This window comes from Ciconia boyciana, chromosome 16, assembly GCF_034638445.1.
Source record: "Ciconia boyciana chromosome 16, ASM3463844v1, whole genome shotgun sequence".
NCBI lineage: Eukaryota > Metazoa > Chordata > Aves > Ciconiiformes > Ciconiidae > Ciconia > Ciconia boyciana.
In genome coordinates this window covers 804,109-819,919 of record NC_132949.1, presented here as the reverse complement: position 1 = coordinate 819,919, position 15,811 = coordinate 804,109, and the positions used below count along the sequence as shown (strand labels likewise).

At 59.5% G+C, this 15,811-nt stretch overlaps 2 protein-coding genes across 7 annotated transcripts in view; one reads left to right on the top strand and one right to left on the bottom strand.

The window, feature by feature from the left end:
• RBFOX3 (RNA binding fox-1 homolog 3) overlaps positions 1-15,811 on the top strand; it is a 193,178-nt gene that overhangs the window by 4,675 nt on the left and 172,692 nt on the right. The gene's annotated exons all lie outside the window — the stretch shown is intronic.
• Positions 3,924-8,371, bottom strand: ENPP7 (ectonucleotide pyrophosphatase/phosphodiesterase 7). The gene is made up of 5 exons (XM_072881084.1): positions 8,131-8,371; positions 6,838-6,983; positions 5,345-5,965; positions 4,516-4,729; positions 3,924-4,012 (listed from the first exon to the last, which is right to left on the bottom strand). The coding sequence occupies exons 1-5, from the start codon at positions 8,369-8,371 to the stop codon at positions 3,924-3,926; spliced, it is 1,311 nt and encodes a 436-aa protein (XP_072737185.1).

Here is a 15,811-nt window from a genome sequence, read left to right as displayed (position 1 = left end):
TTGGGGATGGGAGGGCGGGGGGAGATGCAGCACTCGGCGGAGCAGGGATCTCGGCTGAGCCCAGCCGAGCATCAGGCAGCGACTGCGTCCGCCAGCACAAGCCACTGCCGGGTTTGCCAGCAAGGCCAGGCGGGGCTTTGTCTGTCGGGTAGACGTTGGGTGGAAATGTCTCGTGGTGAAAGCGCACAAGGTGTGGGATGCAACGGGAAGGGCTGGGAAAGGCTCGAAGAAGGACATCCACAATTTGACAGTGTCTTCTAGATTCAAGGGTTTGCCTGGGGAGAGGCTGGGCTGGAAACTGGTCCCGGGCAGGGGAGCAGGGGGTCAGCAGCCCGGTTTAGGCCGTCACAGCTCTGCGTGTCTGTGGGGTTAAACCTCCTCACACCCACGGGGGGAAGGATCTGCCTCACCCGTCCGGCCTGGGACTTCGAAGCATCCGTCATTCCGGGGCTGTGTTGTCGGAGGGGAGGAAAGGACCGGAAGATTTGAGGGAGCGTGTGGCACGCATCTCCAGGGCGTCGCTCGGAGCAGCCCCGCGTGTTCTGGCGCAGCCAGAGCTGCAATGGGTGCTGCGTGCTGGGGAGCACCCCGGGCTCAGCGGCTGCCGGAGGGGGGGCTGCGCCGTCCCAGGCTTGTGCCGCGGAGAGCTTCGGCTTGGCGTCATTGCCGAGCGGCACGAAGAGGGGATTGCTCCCCGTGGAAGCCACCGAGGCTTCGCCGTGGGTCACGCCGTGACCCGGCGGGGCTTTATTGTCCCGGGGCAGCTGCCGCAGCTGGGCGAGCGGCCGGTAACTCCGGGCACCGCGAGGTTAACGGCCAACGAGAGGCTCCCGGAGGGGTTTTTACCGTGAGCTGCCCCCCGCCCCGCCGGTGCCGGGCTCTCCCGGGGGGGGGCGTGGGGCGGTGAGCGCGGCTCGGGAGCCACCGCCCGCCGGCTGCCGGTACTGCAGCGGGACACGGGCCGGGCCGCCCACCCGCGGCTCGGCCACGCGGGACCGGCGGAGTGGAGCCGGCGGCGGGGGCTGGAGCGGCCCCGGCCCCGGCCCCGGCCCCGGGCGGCATCGGCCGGAGCGGGAGCAAAGGCCGGTCCGGGCAGGTTTTGTCAGAGGGGTGCGGGCACCCCGGGGAGCAGCTGGGCTGGGGCGAGGGGCGAGGGGGGCACAGGGAGAGGGGCCGGGGGGAGGATGGAGAAGCAGGGCCGGGGCTGTGGCCAGGGAGGGGAGTCCTCCCGGCTCCTGCGGTGCTCGAAGTTCGGAGGATGCTCTGTGCTGTAAATACGGTTGGAGTGAAGAAGTACCGTGTTCAATGCTTTCTTTTTTCTTTCCCTTGCCTCTGAGTGAAAATAGCTGCTCCAGGGTATGTCTAATGGCAAACCGCATGACTTCAGGGGCAACGGAAATCTTCCTAGCAGGGACATGGCAGGGCTCAGTCTTCAGCCAGAGCAGTATCTACGGCATGAGAGATTTTTCTGACAGAGCCCCGTCTCACTGAAACGCTGCCTGGTGAATCAGGAGCTAAATTCCCGTTCACAGCTGAGGCAAAAATCAGCTGTTAGGTGAGGATTCCCGTCAGGAGGGTGGTCACTATGGACTCTGGGAACTAGACTGGGACCGGCCCCATGAGCACCCTGCTCTGGACCTGCCGCAGTCGACTGCCGGGCACCCGGGCACCCTGGGGACCCCCGGCACGGGGGCGTGCGGAGCCTGGCCGTGTTGTGTTACGAGCTCTGCGGGCTCTGACTGCCAGGATCTCAGGGGTACCAGCTTCACAACCGGCCCGGCTGCCTATGGCCGTAAAATGGGCACAGTTGTGCTGACCTGTGCGGAAGGCCCCAAGGTCGCCAGCAGGATCACTGGGAAAGTTGCTATGCACTATTATTATTAATATTATTTTAAATAATATTTGCAGCACTGGCCTGTGTGGCTCCCCTTTCGGAGCCTCCCCGTTGTTTGCTGCCGGGCTGTTTGCACGGCGTGCTGCCGGCCTGACCCCCACCCCCAGCACGGTTTCAAGCCAAACATTTTCTTCCTGTTTTTCCGAGTGGAGCGTGCGTCTCTTGTTTCATCTCGTTGGGTGATGCAGGGAAGGCAACGTGAGCAAGTCTCTATGGCAACAGATGTTTATCGAGCCCCTGAGATGAGGCACAGGGTTGGGGAGAGGCACTTCAGCATCTGGGATGGGGTCCGGGGCAGCTGCCACGCTGACACCCCGCTGGAAGGGCCGGGACCAGGGCTGCGGGCCGGGGGGTGTCCTGCTCCCTGTCCCCTAAGCCCCAGCCCAGCTGAGGGGTCCTGGGCCGTTTCCTGCAGAGAGAAGTTTGGCTTCGTATGAGGGCCTTTCGCACCCGGGGTGCATCAGCCCCGCTGCAGAGGGGGTACCGGACGGGTGGCACAGGCTCTGCGTGGCCCTGGGCTCAGGAGCCACGGGGCTGGGGTTTGCTTTGAGCTGGGGGGTCCTGGCCATGTCACTGCCACATCCCCTGTCTCTCCAAAATACCTCAAGGACTGATGTCCCCCTCCCAGAGCTCCCAGGAGCTGATTCAGGGCTGCAGATGGGTTAAGTCTCATGAGTGCTGCTATGGAGTAGGGCAGCCGGGCCCATCCTGCCTGCGGGTTTTGAGCTCAGGGGCACGTAGGTGGTATTTCCCATTTTTGGGACAGCCATAAGGGACAGGAAATTTTGGTCAGACAAGCAGAACGGTGCTCAGGGCACCCAGGGCTCTTGGGGCAGCGGCTGGAAACACTGATTGGCTTTGGGATCCCTCCGAGGCTCCCGGGCCGGGTGGCTGCCTTTGCCGGAGTAGAGCTGGTTCTCCCAACACCGTTGCCACAGCCAGCCCAGCCCTGCGGCCACCAGAAACGAGCTGGGCCTCACTGTCTCCGCGGTGTGTCAAGGCTGTCCACCCTACGCCAGAGCCCAGCACCATTTACAGCAGCCTCCCGGCGCAGTCAGACTTTGATATGCTTTTAATTGCTTTGGATGCTCAACAGGTATTAGCTGTCCCTGGTCCAAAGCAAGTTGGAGTTGTTTTGCCTCGAGCAGACGGGGAAGTTGGGGTGACCTTGTCAAGGTCAGACTGTACATCGGTGCCAGCTTCCGCAGCGGTGCATCCCGGTGTGCACCGCAAAGCTGCGGAGAGGCATCTCCCCCCTGGGACTCAGTCATTCTGGAGGAACGTGGATCGGTAATTTGGGGAGGTTTGGGGAACTCTACAGTTCTCTGAGACCGGGACTGGGTGTCTTCATGAGACATGTCCTTCCTCATCTCTCCACACATTTCTGGTAGAGCTGCCTGGAACTCGGAGGCTGCCAAGACAGGAAAGCACAGCACTGCTGTTACTTATTTCACGTACGTGCAGGCTGTGGGTATCGGCTGGGGGTGCGCCGTGCTGGAAGTGCCAGGAAATTAGATTGAGAATAACTTGTCCTGATGGGTCTCCAGTCACATATGCACAGTGAAGGCAAGCAGCAAACTTACGTCCTTATTTCTCTTGCAGCCGCACACAGGCACACTCAGAGCCACAACCAACGAAGCATTCACCCCTCCTTCGTGATGCTCACACAATTTTCCTCCTGCCCAGACCCAGAAGCACACAGAGGCCGGGGAGCAGAGGGTCGGTTAGGCAGTGGCAGGCAGGAGGCTGGAGAGATGTCCAGCCCTTCTTTCCAGCCCAGCGAATGCCCTGGGTGGTGTTAACGCCGACCCGGGCGGTAAAAACCCAGAGTCCCTCTGCTTGAGGTGCAAAGGGTCTGCTGTGCCCTGCAGGGAGCGGCTGGCGGGCAGCGCGCAGCACGGGGTTTCACAGATGGGCAAAGCCTGGAGGGCCCAAGAGCAAACGGGGCACGCGCCTGCCTGGACAAGAGCCCTTCCAGGGGTTTTTTTGGGTATCCTTAGGGTCAGTTACCTCTGGTGTGTGTGGGGGGTCAGTATATTCCTCCCCAGCATCCCAGAACAAGAGCAATTCCCAGCATCGCCGGCAGCTTCTCGGCAGGAGGGAGAGGAGCACTTGAACCTGCAACGCCGAGAGGAGTGCGGGCTCAGCGGGGCCCGGCCCCAGCCCAGGGGGCAGCAGCCCCGGCCCCGCGGCAGGCTGCGACGGGGGGAGCTTGTGCGGGGAATCCGGCGCCCGCAGCCACCCCCTCCGCTCCCCCCGGGATGGTGCTTTGCCGGCCTCGGCGCTGCGCGCTCCCGCTGCCACCGGGGCGGGCCCTCGGGGCCCTTGCGTTGGTGTGGGGGACGCTCGCCCACCTTAAGGTGAAACCGTCCCGGTTACCGAGCCCGGGGGGGGGCTGCGAGCTGCGGGGGAGCGCAGCGGACACCAGCATGCGGCGACGGGGCCGGGGCCGGGGCCCATGCCCGGTCCCCGCCGGTGCCCCGGAGCCGCCGGGCGGTGGCGGGAGCGGGAGGGGCGACGGGCGGCTGCCGCCAGGTGTCGCTGTTCCCGCGGGAATCCCGGGGCGGCGCGGCCGGTGCCGGTGCCGGTGCCGGTGCCGGTGCCGGTGCCCGCGGACTCACGCAGCATGGGCCTGACGGCCTCCAGGGAGCCGTCGTGGGGCTCGGGGGTGATGCCCAGCAGCTCGCAGAGGAGGACGTAGACATTGACGCTTTCGAAGGGCTCGACCACCAGCCCCTGCTTGAAGGCCGGTCCCACGGCGCGGAAGATGGTCTTCATGTTCATGGCCTCGTTGTCAAAGCCGTGCTCCCCTGTGTTGAACTGGACCTTGGCTCTCTGAAAGGGAGAGGATGTGAGCGCCCAAAGCCTTCAGCCCCCCGCAGCACGGCCTCCGGCCGGCGGCAGGCCCCGAAGCAGCGGCGCTGCCGGATGCCTCCGCCTCTCCTGCCCGTGGCTCTCGCGTGCCGCGTTCTGCAGCCGCAGGGCTTGACGGTCTGTTTGGTTTCTTTGGGTTTTTGAAGTCGGTCGAATAACACTAAACTTTGCAGAAGCTGGAGGGTGCTGCCTAGACACAGCTCTCAAGCAATTACGCCTTGCCAGTTCCCTCCCTAAGTGTCAGCGCAGCCAAATTTCGTTGCACTGAGGAGCTTCACAACGGGAAGCTGCCTGCTGGCCTTGACTTTGGGCCTTCCCTTAATGCCAGGCGAGGAGAGGATCCTGCAACTGATATTCTGTGTTCGTGCAAGTCCTGCTCCAAGACTTCTGGACCTTTTATTTTCTGAACAGCAGAGAAGGTCTTTAGACAAAGAGCTGGAATTGCCCTCTGTTTGTAGGGAGACCGGTCAACGTGAAGGCGTAAAGGTGGGTAGGTACCGGGGTGCTGTGAGAAGGACAGGAGGAGAGAGGCAGATCCCCAAAAGACAGTAAGATATGTCTGTGCATAGATCTTACCCCATGGATCACGTATCCTGGATCGCCGTACAACAGGAGCGGGGTGATCCGGGAATGGTTGGCGTAGTGGAATCTCCTTGGAAAGTCTGCTTTCTTGTACACGTGCAAGTTTGGGTGGGCATTTTTCAGGACCGAATACACATGCTCTAATTTTCCTTCTTTTGGCACCAGTAGTCCATTTGGTCCGTAATCCAAGAGTTCGAACTGGATGTCCTTGAATGTGAAGTTCTTTACTGTCTTGATGTGAATCTCGTTGGTCTTTATGACAGTCTCCATGCCGTGGTCAGACGTGATGATGAGGCTGAGGCTGGATTCCAGGCCGCTTTCCTGGATACGCTGCCTCAAGTAACCGATGGTTCTGTCCACCTGCTTGATCATGTTTTTCCTCTGCATGGATTCAGGGCCGTACTTGTGGCCTGCTGAGTCCGGCTCACCGAAGTAGAGGGCGATGAAGTCGAGGTTGTTCACCGTGAACCATTTCATGGCGGTGTCAATGTTCTCTCTCCAGTTGGTTTCGTTGCTGTAGTTGAACCAGGGGGGCTCCACCAACTTCATATTCACTTCTTCCCCTTGATATTTTGCTCTTCCTCCGGGGAAATAGATAGAGCCTGTCTTTAAACCCTGTGAGTGGAGACATTGCGTAAACTCACCTGAACTCGCTCTGCAGCATCTCTCCATCTGTCAGTGCAACCACCTACTAATGTGGTTAGGTCATTCAGCCCCCCAATGTCTACCTCTGCCTTTAATGAGGTTTTCTTGCTCCTTGCCAATTAAAAGTGATTAATTGAAAGCACTGTCCTTCCCAGAGCTCCTGCACGCTGGTTTTCTCACTGCGTTAGTAACACTAGTTATAACTTTGGAAACAGTGACCCGTTTGTACCTTGCATGGACGCTCCGGCTCTTGACCGTCAAGATATTAAGGTGTGTTTTACTGCAATCATACAAGCACTCACCCTGAAGTCAATGGGGCCAATTTGGCAGGTAAATACAGGCAAAGGTACGTGTCTTGGGCCAGGTCTCAGGTCCTGTCTCAAAGCCAGATTCAAAGCCTACTGGGATCTAGGAAAGCCTTGCTGCAGTCCCCAGCGGAGAGGGGACCAGCCCCTGACGCTGTCGCCCAAAAGGTCCTGGGTGAGGCCGTGGAAATGAGGTTTCTGCCTTGGAGTGTATGGAACCCCTGGGCTCGTGATGCTCCCTGCGGAACTGGCTGAGGTTTCTTTAAACAGGAAAAGGATAACCTGTTTTATTAATGTCTTAATAAAGCTGAAGTGCATCTATTATTTTTTGCTATTTTTAATAGAATGATCATAATTATTCCTGCCAGTGTCTGGAGATTTCATTTTTTTTGCTGGTCTAATTAGCCTGTCGTTTGCAGTGAGGATGTTAGCTCATGGCCACTAGAGATCGTGGCTTGCCTGTAGCTTTTACTACATGATTGCAGGCAGGATCCGTCTGTGCAGGGTCTGTGTGTGAGAGGAGGCTGCCGCACTTGCCTGTCTCTGAGCGGTGATCCAGATGGGCAGGCTGCCGTTGTCCCACCAGCTGTCCACGCTTTGCGTGCTGTGGTAGGACAGCTTCTGACCCGTGCTGGTGTTGAACCACATGTTGTGAATCACCCCGTGGTTCTCCAGGTATCTCCCTGTCCGGAGAGACGGAGGAGGCGGGGGTGAGCCAGGCTGCGGCTGGAGGGGGGGGTCTCGCCCCCGCGCTGGGCAGTGGGCCGGCTCCGGGTCAGCGAGGAGCTTCTGCCTCTCGCACCCCGTCCCAGCTCTCCCTTTGCCTCTGCTTTGCCTCCTTCCTCCCCCTGCCTCGTACAAAGAGGGGTTCCCAGGGCAGGGAATGAGATGCTGGGGGGGATGCCTGCTTATCACGCGGGTGGGTTGATCCCAGGTGGGTCTCACCCGGACCCCGAGCCGGGGCACCCTCGCCCCTGGAGGTGCCGGTGCTGCCTGCAAGTGCTCCTGCCCTTCGCGGCGCAGGTGGGGTTCACCGTTATCCTGCCTTTAACTAATCGCTTTGGTGTTTCGCTTTCTCTGTTGTTCACAACTGGTGAGGTCGCCATGCAGCAGAAATTCCCGTTAGAAATGAAAGGCTTGCACTTTGTACTCTTACATTTCATGCTATTTTTATTGTGCTGGTCCTGAAGACTGCACGGTTACTTCTGCACGATATCCCCATCCTCCCTTGTATTGACAATGCCTCCTTGCCTTTTCTCATCAGCAGATTTCATTAGCATGTTCCACTCTTTTATACCAAGGTTATTAATGAAAATCTTAAATAAGATTGGCTCCAAAATCGATTCTTCAGGAATTCCCCTGTTGCCCTCCCTCCAGCTTGACAACCTCCTCTCAGCATCACCTGCCGTCCTCTTCCCTGTAGCCCGTTACTTCCCCACGTTAGAGATTTTGTACTAATCTTCATCTTCTCCATCTTAACTAATGATTTCCCGTGTGGCACTGTATCAAATACATTACTGAAGTCCAGAAAGATTAAATTTAGTGCATCTCTCTTGTCTAAAAAATAATTTGTCTTATCAAAGGAGGCTATCGGGTTGGTCTGGTGCTATTTACCTTTGACAAATACAGGTTCAGTTCTACCCCTTTCTGCAGCTATTGCCTTTTCTCTCGCTGTATTTCCAAAATACAGCTATCCTAAAGCTTAGCATGCTGCTGAGGCTGGATGGCTGCTTGTCTTAGTTTCCTTCATGTAATATAAGCTTCAAATTTGCCCTGCCCCAGCCTGCACCCTGTGCTGCTCCGTCTGGCTCGGGGCTGGTGGGCACTCACCGGTCAGCAGCGTGAAGTGGCACGGGCTGGTGATGGTGATAAAGGCAGGAGTCATGTACCGCGCCTTCACCCCCTCCGCAGCCATGGCGTCGAGGTTGGGGGTGTCCACATCCTGGTCGTAGTTCCACCGAAAGCCGTCAAAGGACACCAGGAGGACTTTGCTGCGGCTGGGTACCTGCTTCACGGGGATACATCTTGCTAAAGAGAGGGCAGCAAATATGAACCCCAGTGAAGCGAACATCTTCATGCCCTTGAACTGGAATAGCCCAGACATCCAGAGAGCTCACATTAATACATGTGGGATGGAACTAAGGTCAGTTTTTATCTAATCTTGCAGTTGCTTATCAGGTGCATGGCTTCAGCCAGCACTTTGTATCAGAATGAGCCTGTCTGTTTATTGTCTAACTGAAGTAGATTAGCTTAGATTTCCTTCTGGGTCAAACACCAAATCTGCCTCCTCCATCAGTGGCATCGGATGCTATTTTAGTACTCACGAATGGGAAGAATTGCTCGTGTGGCAGGAGGCTGCCTTCTGCAGGCAGCCCCTGCGAAACCTGCCTCCCCACCCCCCCTGCCCCCGCCGCCGGCCGTCCCCCCGTGCTGGCTCCCTGCAGCCCGTTCCTGTGTCCTTTCCACACTCCTGGCTTTTGGTGCCCTGCTCTTTGGTCAGCAGTTCAGCTTCAAAAGGCAACTCACCCCCCTCCCAGGGCTGCTCGCCCACCTTGAGAGGGGTGCTCAGAGGCTCAGAAAGGAGCCAGGATTTACCCAAGGTCCTCGAGCGTGGCTTTGTGGAGCCACGTGCTGGGGAAGGAGGCTCCTTCCTGGATCCTGGCTGTGCCAGCCACCCCCGGAGATGGTCCAGGGTGAGCGCAGCTCTGAAGCCCCTGTGTCCCATCGGCCCAGCTCCTGCTGCTCGGGCTCTGCTGCTCGCCATGGGTGACCCTCATCCGCTCGTGCGCTGCTGAGCTTTGCTGTATCAGCATCCCATTTTATCAATATCTGCTGTTTTTATGACTTCTCTGGGGTTTAATCATTGCTGATGACTCATTTCTCAGCAAAACTGAGTTTGAGGCTTTTGTAGACTTGTGTAACAGAGGTTGCCTTCTTCCCCAGGGTCTGAACTCTCAATCTCTGTGTCTTTGCTGATCTCCCTCTGCTCAGGTTCCAGATTTATTCCTTGGTGCTTTGCTTCCTAATCGCCCAGCCATCGCCCTCCCTCGCCAAGCAGAGCCTCCACTGATTTCCCCAGCCCTGTCTGGGGTCATTCCTTGGCATTTCTGCCCCAGGGGTGAGCTGGGCAGATGAGTCTGGCGCACATGCCATGGTTCATCCTTCCTGGCCCATGACAGTCTCTTTGTAGACCTGAGCATCCCCGAGTATTCCAGTCTGGACCGATTCCTCAGGGTGCATCGACGTCTCAGTCACCTCTTCCCCTGTGCTTGTGTTTCCCAGGTGCGACACGGGATAATCGCGCAAGGACATTGCGAGAGGTTCGAGCGATCCCACGGCCGACACAAGCCAGGAGCGCAGCCTTGGGCGCTTTGTTTGCGGACAGGGGAAACAAGCCCAAGCTGCGGTGGGATGGAGCCCGCCCTGAGCCCCGAGCCAACCCCTCCTCCTGCTAACGGAGGGCATGGGCTGGGTGTGGGTCTGAGGCAGCCCAAGGGGAAATCCCTCTGCAAGGAGCAGGGGTCACAGCCTGCTGGGGGAGGAGGCGTGTGGTCTGCTGGGAGCCAGAGCTCTTTGCTGGGCGCTGCGAAGCCGAAGGCTGCTCGTGTGACCGGCACCTCTGTGCGCCCTGGGTTTGGCCAGGCGGGAGCAGAGTGGTCCTTCTGCTGGGGTCCTGTCTGTCTGTCTGTTCCAGTGGTTGCTGGGTGTCCAGAGAGCGGAGAGCACTGGGAGAGGAGCTGCTGGCCGGGCAACCCGCTCTGCCAGCCCTGGCACTGCAGTTCACTCAAGGAACTATTTTGTGACCAGCGTTTGCTGTCCTGGGTCTGATACTGTCCTTTCAGCAAGGGCAGAGGGGCCTGCCAGGCACTGAGGGTTTAAAGGGCTCATATGATAAAGATGTTATCGCTTACCAAGTTCAGGAAAAGGCCTAAATATTCAGTTTGTTGTTCTGAGATGGGTCAATAAGTCCCCATGCCATTGCTAACAGTGCAGGGGAAGGTCCTGATAAGTTATCGTGTTCATCGGCTCTGCTGGGAGGGAAGAGGCTAGAGAAGGAAGCACTGCTCTAATCTTGGAGGAATATTTAATAACAGGAGTGTCTTCTGATATTTGGTATCTGAGGAGCATGAGGCACAGATAAAGAACATCACCTTTGGCCACCCTGCCTGGGGACACTGTCGGTCTCCAGCTAAAAAGGCTGATGTGGTTGATCTTGCACCAGCAGCACCCCAGGCACTTATCCTACAAGCTGGTGTCCCGAGGGGCCGTGGCTGCCCTGGGGCCCCCGTGTCCCTGCTCAGCACCCTCCGGATCACGAGTACCTTGCTGACGGCACTGATCCTGCACCCTTGGAAGCACTCATGAGAACGTGCAACGAGCTATGCTCTGGGGGCACGAGTCATCAGTCCCAACACCTAGCTGGGGGAGATGGTCCCTGCAAAGGCGTGTTGGGGCCAAGGCTGTCCTTCCCACACTCGTGTACCAATTAACTCAGTGAAGACAGATGAAGGGGCTAGAAAATAGAAATCATGAGTACAGAGAAGTCATCTGCCAGTGGAACAGCCCTGTTTGTCTGAAACACGGTACTCGGGCACCCAGCCTGTTACCAGCCTTTGCAAAAAGTGACGTGCCAGGCACCCCTTGGGCGAAACCGCAGCTTCCCTGCAGCTTGCGAACGCACACGGGTGGCACTGGGCAGCTGCCGGGGGTCCGTGCTTGGGGAGCAGTTTGGTCAGGCAGGCAGGAGCAGGGCGGTTTTCCTTCTTTATTTTTTATTTTTAAATGGAAAATCGAATTGCAAATCAAATTGAAATTTAAATTGAAAATCAAATTTCTCAGGGGTGCCACTTGAATTTCAGTCAGGAATGCCACACTTTGTCCCACACGAGCGGTCACTCGGCTCCGCAGGGCATGTGTCCGTGGGGATCCATTACCCCACCCTGGTGATGGGGCTGATGAGCTGGGCGATGCCTGGGCAGGGCTCCACAGGTGAGACTGGCTGGCTGGAGGGAGGGGGACTGGGGGACACTTTATAAAAGCCCTCCACGCCCCCAGGAGCCCTTTTGGTGCTGCTCTGCCTGAGCACAGAGGGAGGAAGTGCTGGGAAGTGGAAGGATGGCCGAGACCCGAGGCTGAGCCACCTCAGGAGAGGTAGGATGCGTGTGGGGTCTCTGGATGAGCGGGCGGTCGCTTCCCCCGGAGAAAGGCTGAGCTGCAGCCTTCTCCGCTCCCCAGGGAGAGCCCCCTCCCAGGTGCTTGCCGGGGCGTCGGAGGGCAGGATCGCTGCAGGCTGGAAAGGGTGCATTTGGACACTAACGTAGAGGATGAGTTGATAGAAAGCAAGTAGGTGTTTTTCTTTTGCTCACCTTGCTGTCCTGCCTGGAGTAGCTCTGCCCCGTAGATCAGTTGCACTGTCCCAATGGTTAAGGCATTGCATATGCAGCCCATCGGGAAGAGGGCGAAGGAAGGGAAAAGGGGAGAGAGAAGGTGGCCAGGAGGGTGAGGCGAGGATTGAACAAAGCAGCTGGAGATGCCCTGCTTTGCTCTTTACACTAAGCTTCCCTCCTTCATCCCTTTGGTGCAGCTCAGACAAGGGGTAAATGTCTGCAGTGCTCCTCTTGGCTCCCGGCACGTGATTGCCTGAGTACCAAGGGCCTAGATAAGCTTATTGGCATCGGTGAAATATCTAATGCCAGGACCTTGTGGTTGAAGTTGTAATGCTGCCCCGGTGAGCAAAACCAGGAGGAGCTCTGCAGCTGAGTGGGTCTGGAGTGACTGCGGGGGGAGTTAGGTGGAGCTGCTGAGTGTTGGGTGGAGCTGTGGAAGCTGCTGGGGACTGGATGCACCTGGGACAGCTGGGTGGAGTTGACGGGTGTGGAGCAGACCCTGTTCTGCTCCCTGGAGGATGTAGCTGAGGGCAGCTCTTGGAGAGGAGGCTGCTCCCAGGCAGAGCAGACACCGCTTTTGCTCACACCCACTTCCACCCAGGGAGAGTCACTGCCGTCTGTGGGTGTTCAAGCTGCCTTATCCCAGGCGTGGCCAAGGAACTGGGATGCAGGTGAAGAAAGCGCTGGTAACGGCCTCAGAGTCAGGAGCAGAGCAGCAGTGACAGCGTCTTGCATGACATCCAAAGCCAGGAGCAGCCCTGGACTTGGCCTGAGCCCTGAGGCAGATGGAGGGAGGAAGGTGCTCCAGCCAAGCAGCTCGTAAAGGCTGGAAAAGGGGCAAGGAGGCTGGAAAAGGGGCTTTGGTTGCTGCAGGGGAGCTCCTCAGGCAGGGCCTGGATGCCGGTACTGGCAGGCAGGAGTTTGGGTCTTACCCCTGTGAAACTGCTCCCTTGGTGCTCCTGAGAGCCCCAGGGCTGTGGGGAGCCGGCGCGGGAGCTGTGATCTGCGGTGTCACCCGTGTCTGACGGCAGAGCTGGACCCCCTTGCCAGGGGGCTGAAAGAGCGCGGTGGAGGCTGCGGGGATCCCCCAGTTGCGCCGCTCCCCGAGCCCGTGCGGCGAAAGGCTGGGCGGGACCCGGCTTCGCCCGCAGGGCTGCGGCACTCGGCCTCGCACCCCGCCGTGCGGCCCGGCCCGGAGCGGGCACGGGGAGCTGCGGGTCGGGGGGGGCCCGTTCCTGGGACCCCCCCGCAGCGCGGCCGTGCGCCGAGCCCGGCCGCCAGGTGGCGCTGTTCAGCCGCCGGCAGGGGTGGGGGGCGGGGGTCCCGGGAGGCGGCGGGGCCCTGCGGTAACCGGGGGGTGGGTGGCCGGGCGTCCCTTTCGGGAGAGCCTGCGGCGGGAGAGGAGGTGGGGACCCCCGTGTGCCGCCCGCCCCGTCTGGGAGCGGCGCGGGGCGCGGCCGCGTCGGGTCCGGAGGAGCGGGGGGGGGGGGGGGGGCGGGGAGAGGTGAGGAGGGGGCTGAGCCCGTCCGGTCTGCCCGCGGCAGAAGGGGCAGGTGACGCAGCACTGTGACCCCCCCCGCCCCCCGGCCCATGGCTGGGTGACAGGGCGGCTGTCCCCGTTGGGCTGCAGGGTCTGGGAAGGGGACAGTGGCAGGAGCGTGTCTCTCGCAGCCCGCGGTGCTGTGGAGGGGGGCTCCACGTGTCCCGTGCTCCCGGAGGACCAGGAGCGGCCTCCTGGGATCAGGGCTATGGTTCCAGTCCCAGTGGGAGAAGGGAGCCCACCCCCTGGGAGCGACCTCGGGGGACGGCCGCTTTTCTCCTCTTCACAGGCACGGATAGCAACTCTGCCTGAAGCACAGCCCCGGGCTCTAATGCTCCTGAGCCATGGCTAGCTGTGTGCGGGGTCCCTGAAGGCTCCCCTGCACGGAGATCCGTGCTGCTTCTCTCTGCTGGCTTGGCTCTGGCCATCAGGTTTCGGCAAGTGTGGGAAGGGGAGTAGCAGGGGTCAGGATTGAGGGCGACAGCCTTGGAGGAAACGTGAGGGGAGCACGGAGCTGCAGTTCAGCGCTGGGGTCGGGCCGGCTCGAGGCGCTGGGTGTTTGACGGAGCCCGGGGCAGGAGCGTGGCAGGGTCTCGGCGCCAGGGCTGAGTCAGCTGCAGCGCTGCCAGCGAGACCCGGAGGTTGTGCCCACTCGCTGCCTGGGGCCGTCTGCCTTCCCGAGCGCTGCATTTGCTCGTGGGTTGAAAATCAAGACTCTGCCGAGGAAGCCCCGTGTGCGGTGACTCAGCCAAGCGCCGGCACCACCCGGGCGGGCTCTAAGTGCGCTGGGTCGGGGGGGCACCAGGGCATCTCTCAAGGTTGGGGCCTGGGCAAGCCCTGACTCAGCAGCAGCTCTGTTTACCTGGGCTGGGGCAAGACCTTCTTGGGAGGGTGACCCCTTTGCCATCTAGTTTGCACTTCCTCCGTGTGGTGGCCCTTGGGGAGCAATCCAGCACAGTGCTCAAGGTGAGGAGAGGGGCAAAGGGACAAGAGCAGTGAGGAAAACCGCGCTGCAGCCGGCCCTTCTCCGAGGCGGCAGCTCTGTCAGCCAGGCAGCGTGGGCGTGAGTGAGGTTTTGCATGTCTCCTCTGCTCTGGGTGAGCTTCCCAGAATGGCCATAGCCCCCTGCACCCTCCTGGGCTGGGCCTCACAGCAAGGACCAACACTTGAAATTCACTGCAGCCTTTGGTCCACAGGAGAAAGGCCCACGGCTAAAACCCTGGCGGTTGCTCCCCACAGCCAAGTGATGGCCCCGGCTGATGATGAGGGGCTCCAGTCCCTTCTCTTCCCTGCCAGCAGCGGTCCCATTCCCTCCCACGCCCTCACCGCTGTTGCTGGATGCTCATGTCTGGTCCAGAGTCCATGGTGCTTCTCGGGGCGCAGCACTAACATTTCAGCAGGCCATGGCCTGGGCTCCTCTTTCTGCTCCCCGTCGGGGGTCTGAGCCCGAGGAGCGGAGCAGCGTCAGCCCTGTCTCGTGGCTGCAGCCTGGCTCTGCTCTCCACCTGGGACCCTTCCTCTGCTGCTCGGTTAAACCCGGCATCGACCGCTCCATCAGAGCCTGGGGCTCTTTCTCAGCTTTCTTAGCTAATGGCTGTGTCTGCCTCCCATTGATCCTCAGCTGCAGAGCTCATTGATTAAGTACATTTCTTATTACACTTAATGGTATTTTACTCCTTTCTGTGCTTACCTTGTGCCAGATGCTCACCCTGTGCTTCTGCCTTCCAGGGGGAGAATTCCTCTGGTCAGAGAAATGTCCCTCCCTTGTGCTGGCCCTGCTCTCCTCCCCTCGATCACCACCCCTGCCCGCTCCCTCTGCCCAACTGGCCTTCCTTCTCTTGCTTTCCCTGCCTGCCTCTTCCTCCGGGGCCAGGGCAATCCCTCTGCCTTCCAGTTCTTTGCCCCTTGGTCCCTGCTCCCATGCCCTCCTTGGATGTCTGATTTTTCTCCCAAGCAAAGCAACAAGGCAGCTGCGGTTCCCAATGCTTCAAGAGGGCTGCGAGCCTCCTGGGACAACCTGTCCTGTACCCTGCCTCTGCACGGCTCCTACTGCCTCTTGCTAAGGCCTCCACTGAGCTGCCAGCGACCTTGCACTAAACTCCTTTCCAACCTGGTGGTACCTCCCTCCCTGCTGCTCACTGCAGCATCCCTCCAGCTTGCCAGAGCCCACCACAGGCAGGGCTGCCCAGGCAGGGTCTGGTACCAAGCGAAGGGGAGGAGGTGGGTCAGCACCTCAGGAGGTGTCACCCAGCTGGGGCAGAACTCTCCCTGTAAGGTTAGCTCTCACTTTTCTGCAGCAAAAGGGCGTTGTCAATCCAGCAGCTGGAATAGCCCTGCCCTGCTGCCTCTGCCAGCAGGCACCCAGTCAGGGTGCGAGGCACCAGCCAGGGCACGGTGTTTTCCCTTGCCTGCCCCCACAAACACCTTCACGCTCAGCACGCACTGTATGTTGCCTCGCTCTGTGCCTCACCTCCTTTCAACTCTCTTGCATGCATCATTCAAAAGCTATAACATTATTGGGCATAAAATATTTACTTAACTGAGCTTTTTGCAAATATTCCCCTCCATTATTTTTCCTCCTTTT

What these genes read in the sequence shown, in the direction of transcription:
- ENPP7 (XM_072881084.1), bottom strand. Translation starts at nt 8,371, where the DNA reads ATGTTCGCTTCACTGGGGTTCATATTTGCTGCCCTCTCTTTAGCAAGA. An exon ending in CCACTTCACGCTGCTGACCG is followed by an intron (nt 6,984 to 8,130) that starts GTGAGTGCCCAC and finishes CTCTCCGGACAG; the next exon opens with GGAGATACCTGGAGAACCAC. An exon ending in CAGGATACGTGATCCATGGG is followed by an intron (nt 4,730 to 5,344) that starts GTAAGATCTATG and finishes TCTCCCTTTCAG; the next exon opens with AGAGCCAAGGTCCAGTTCAA.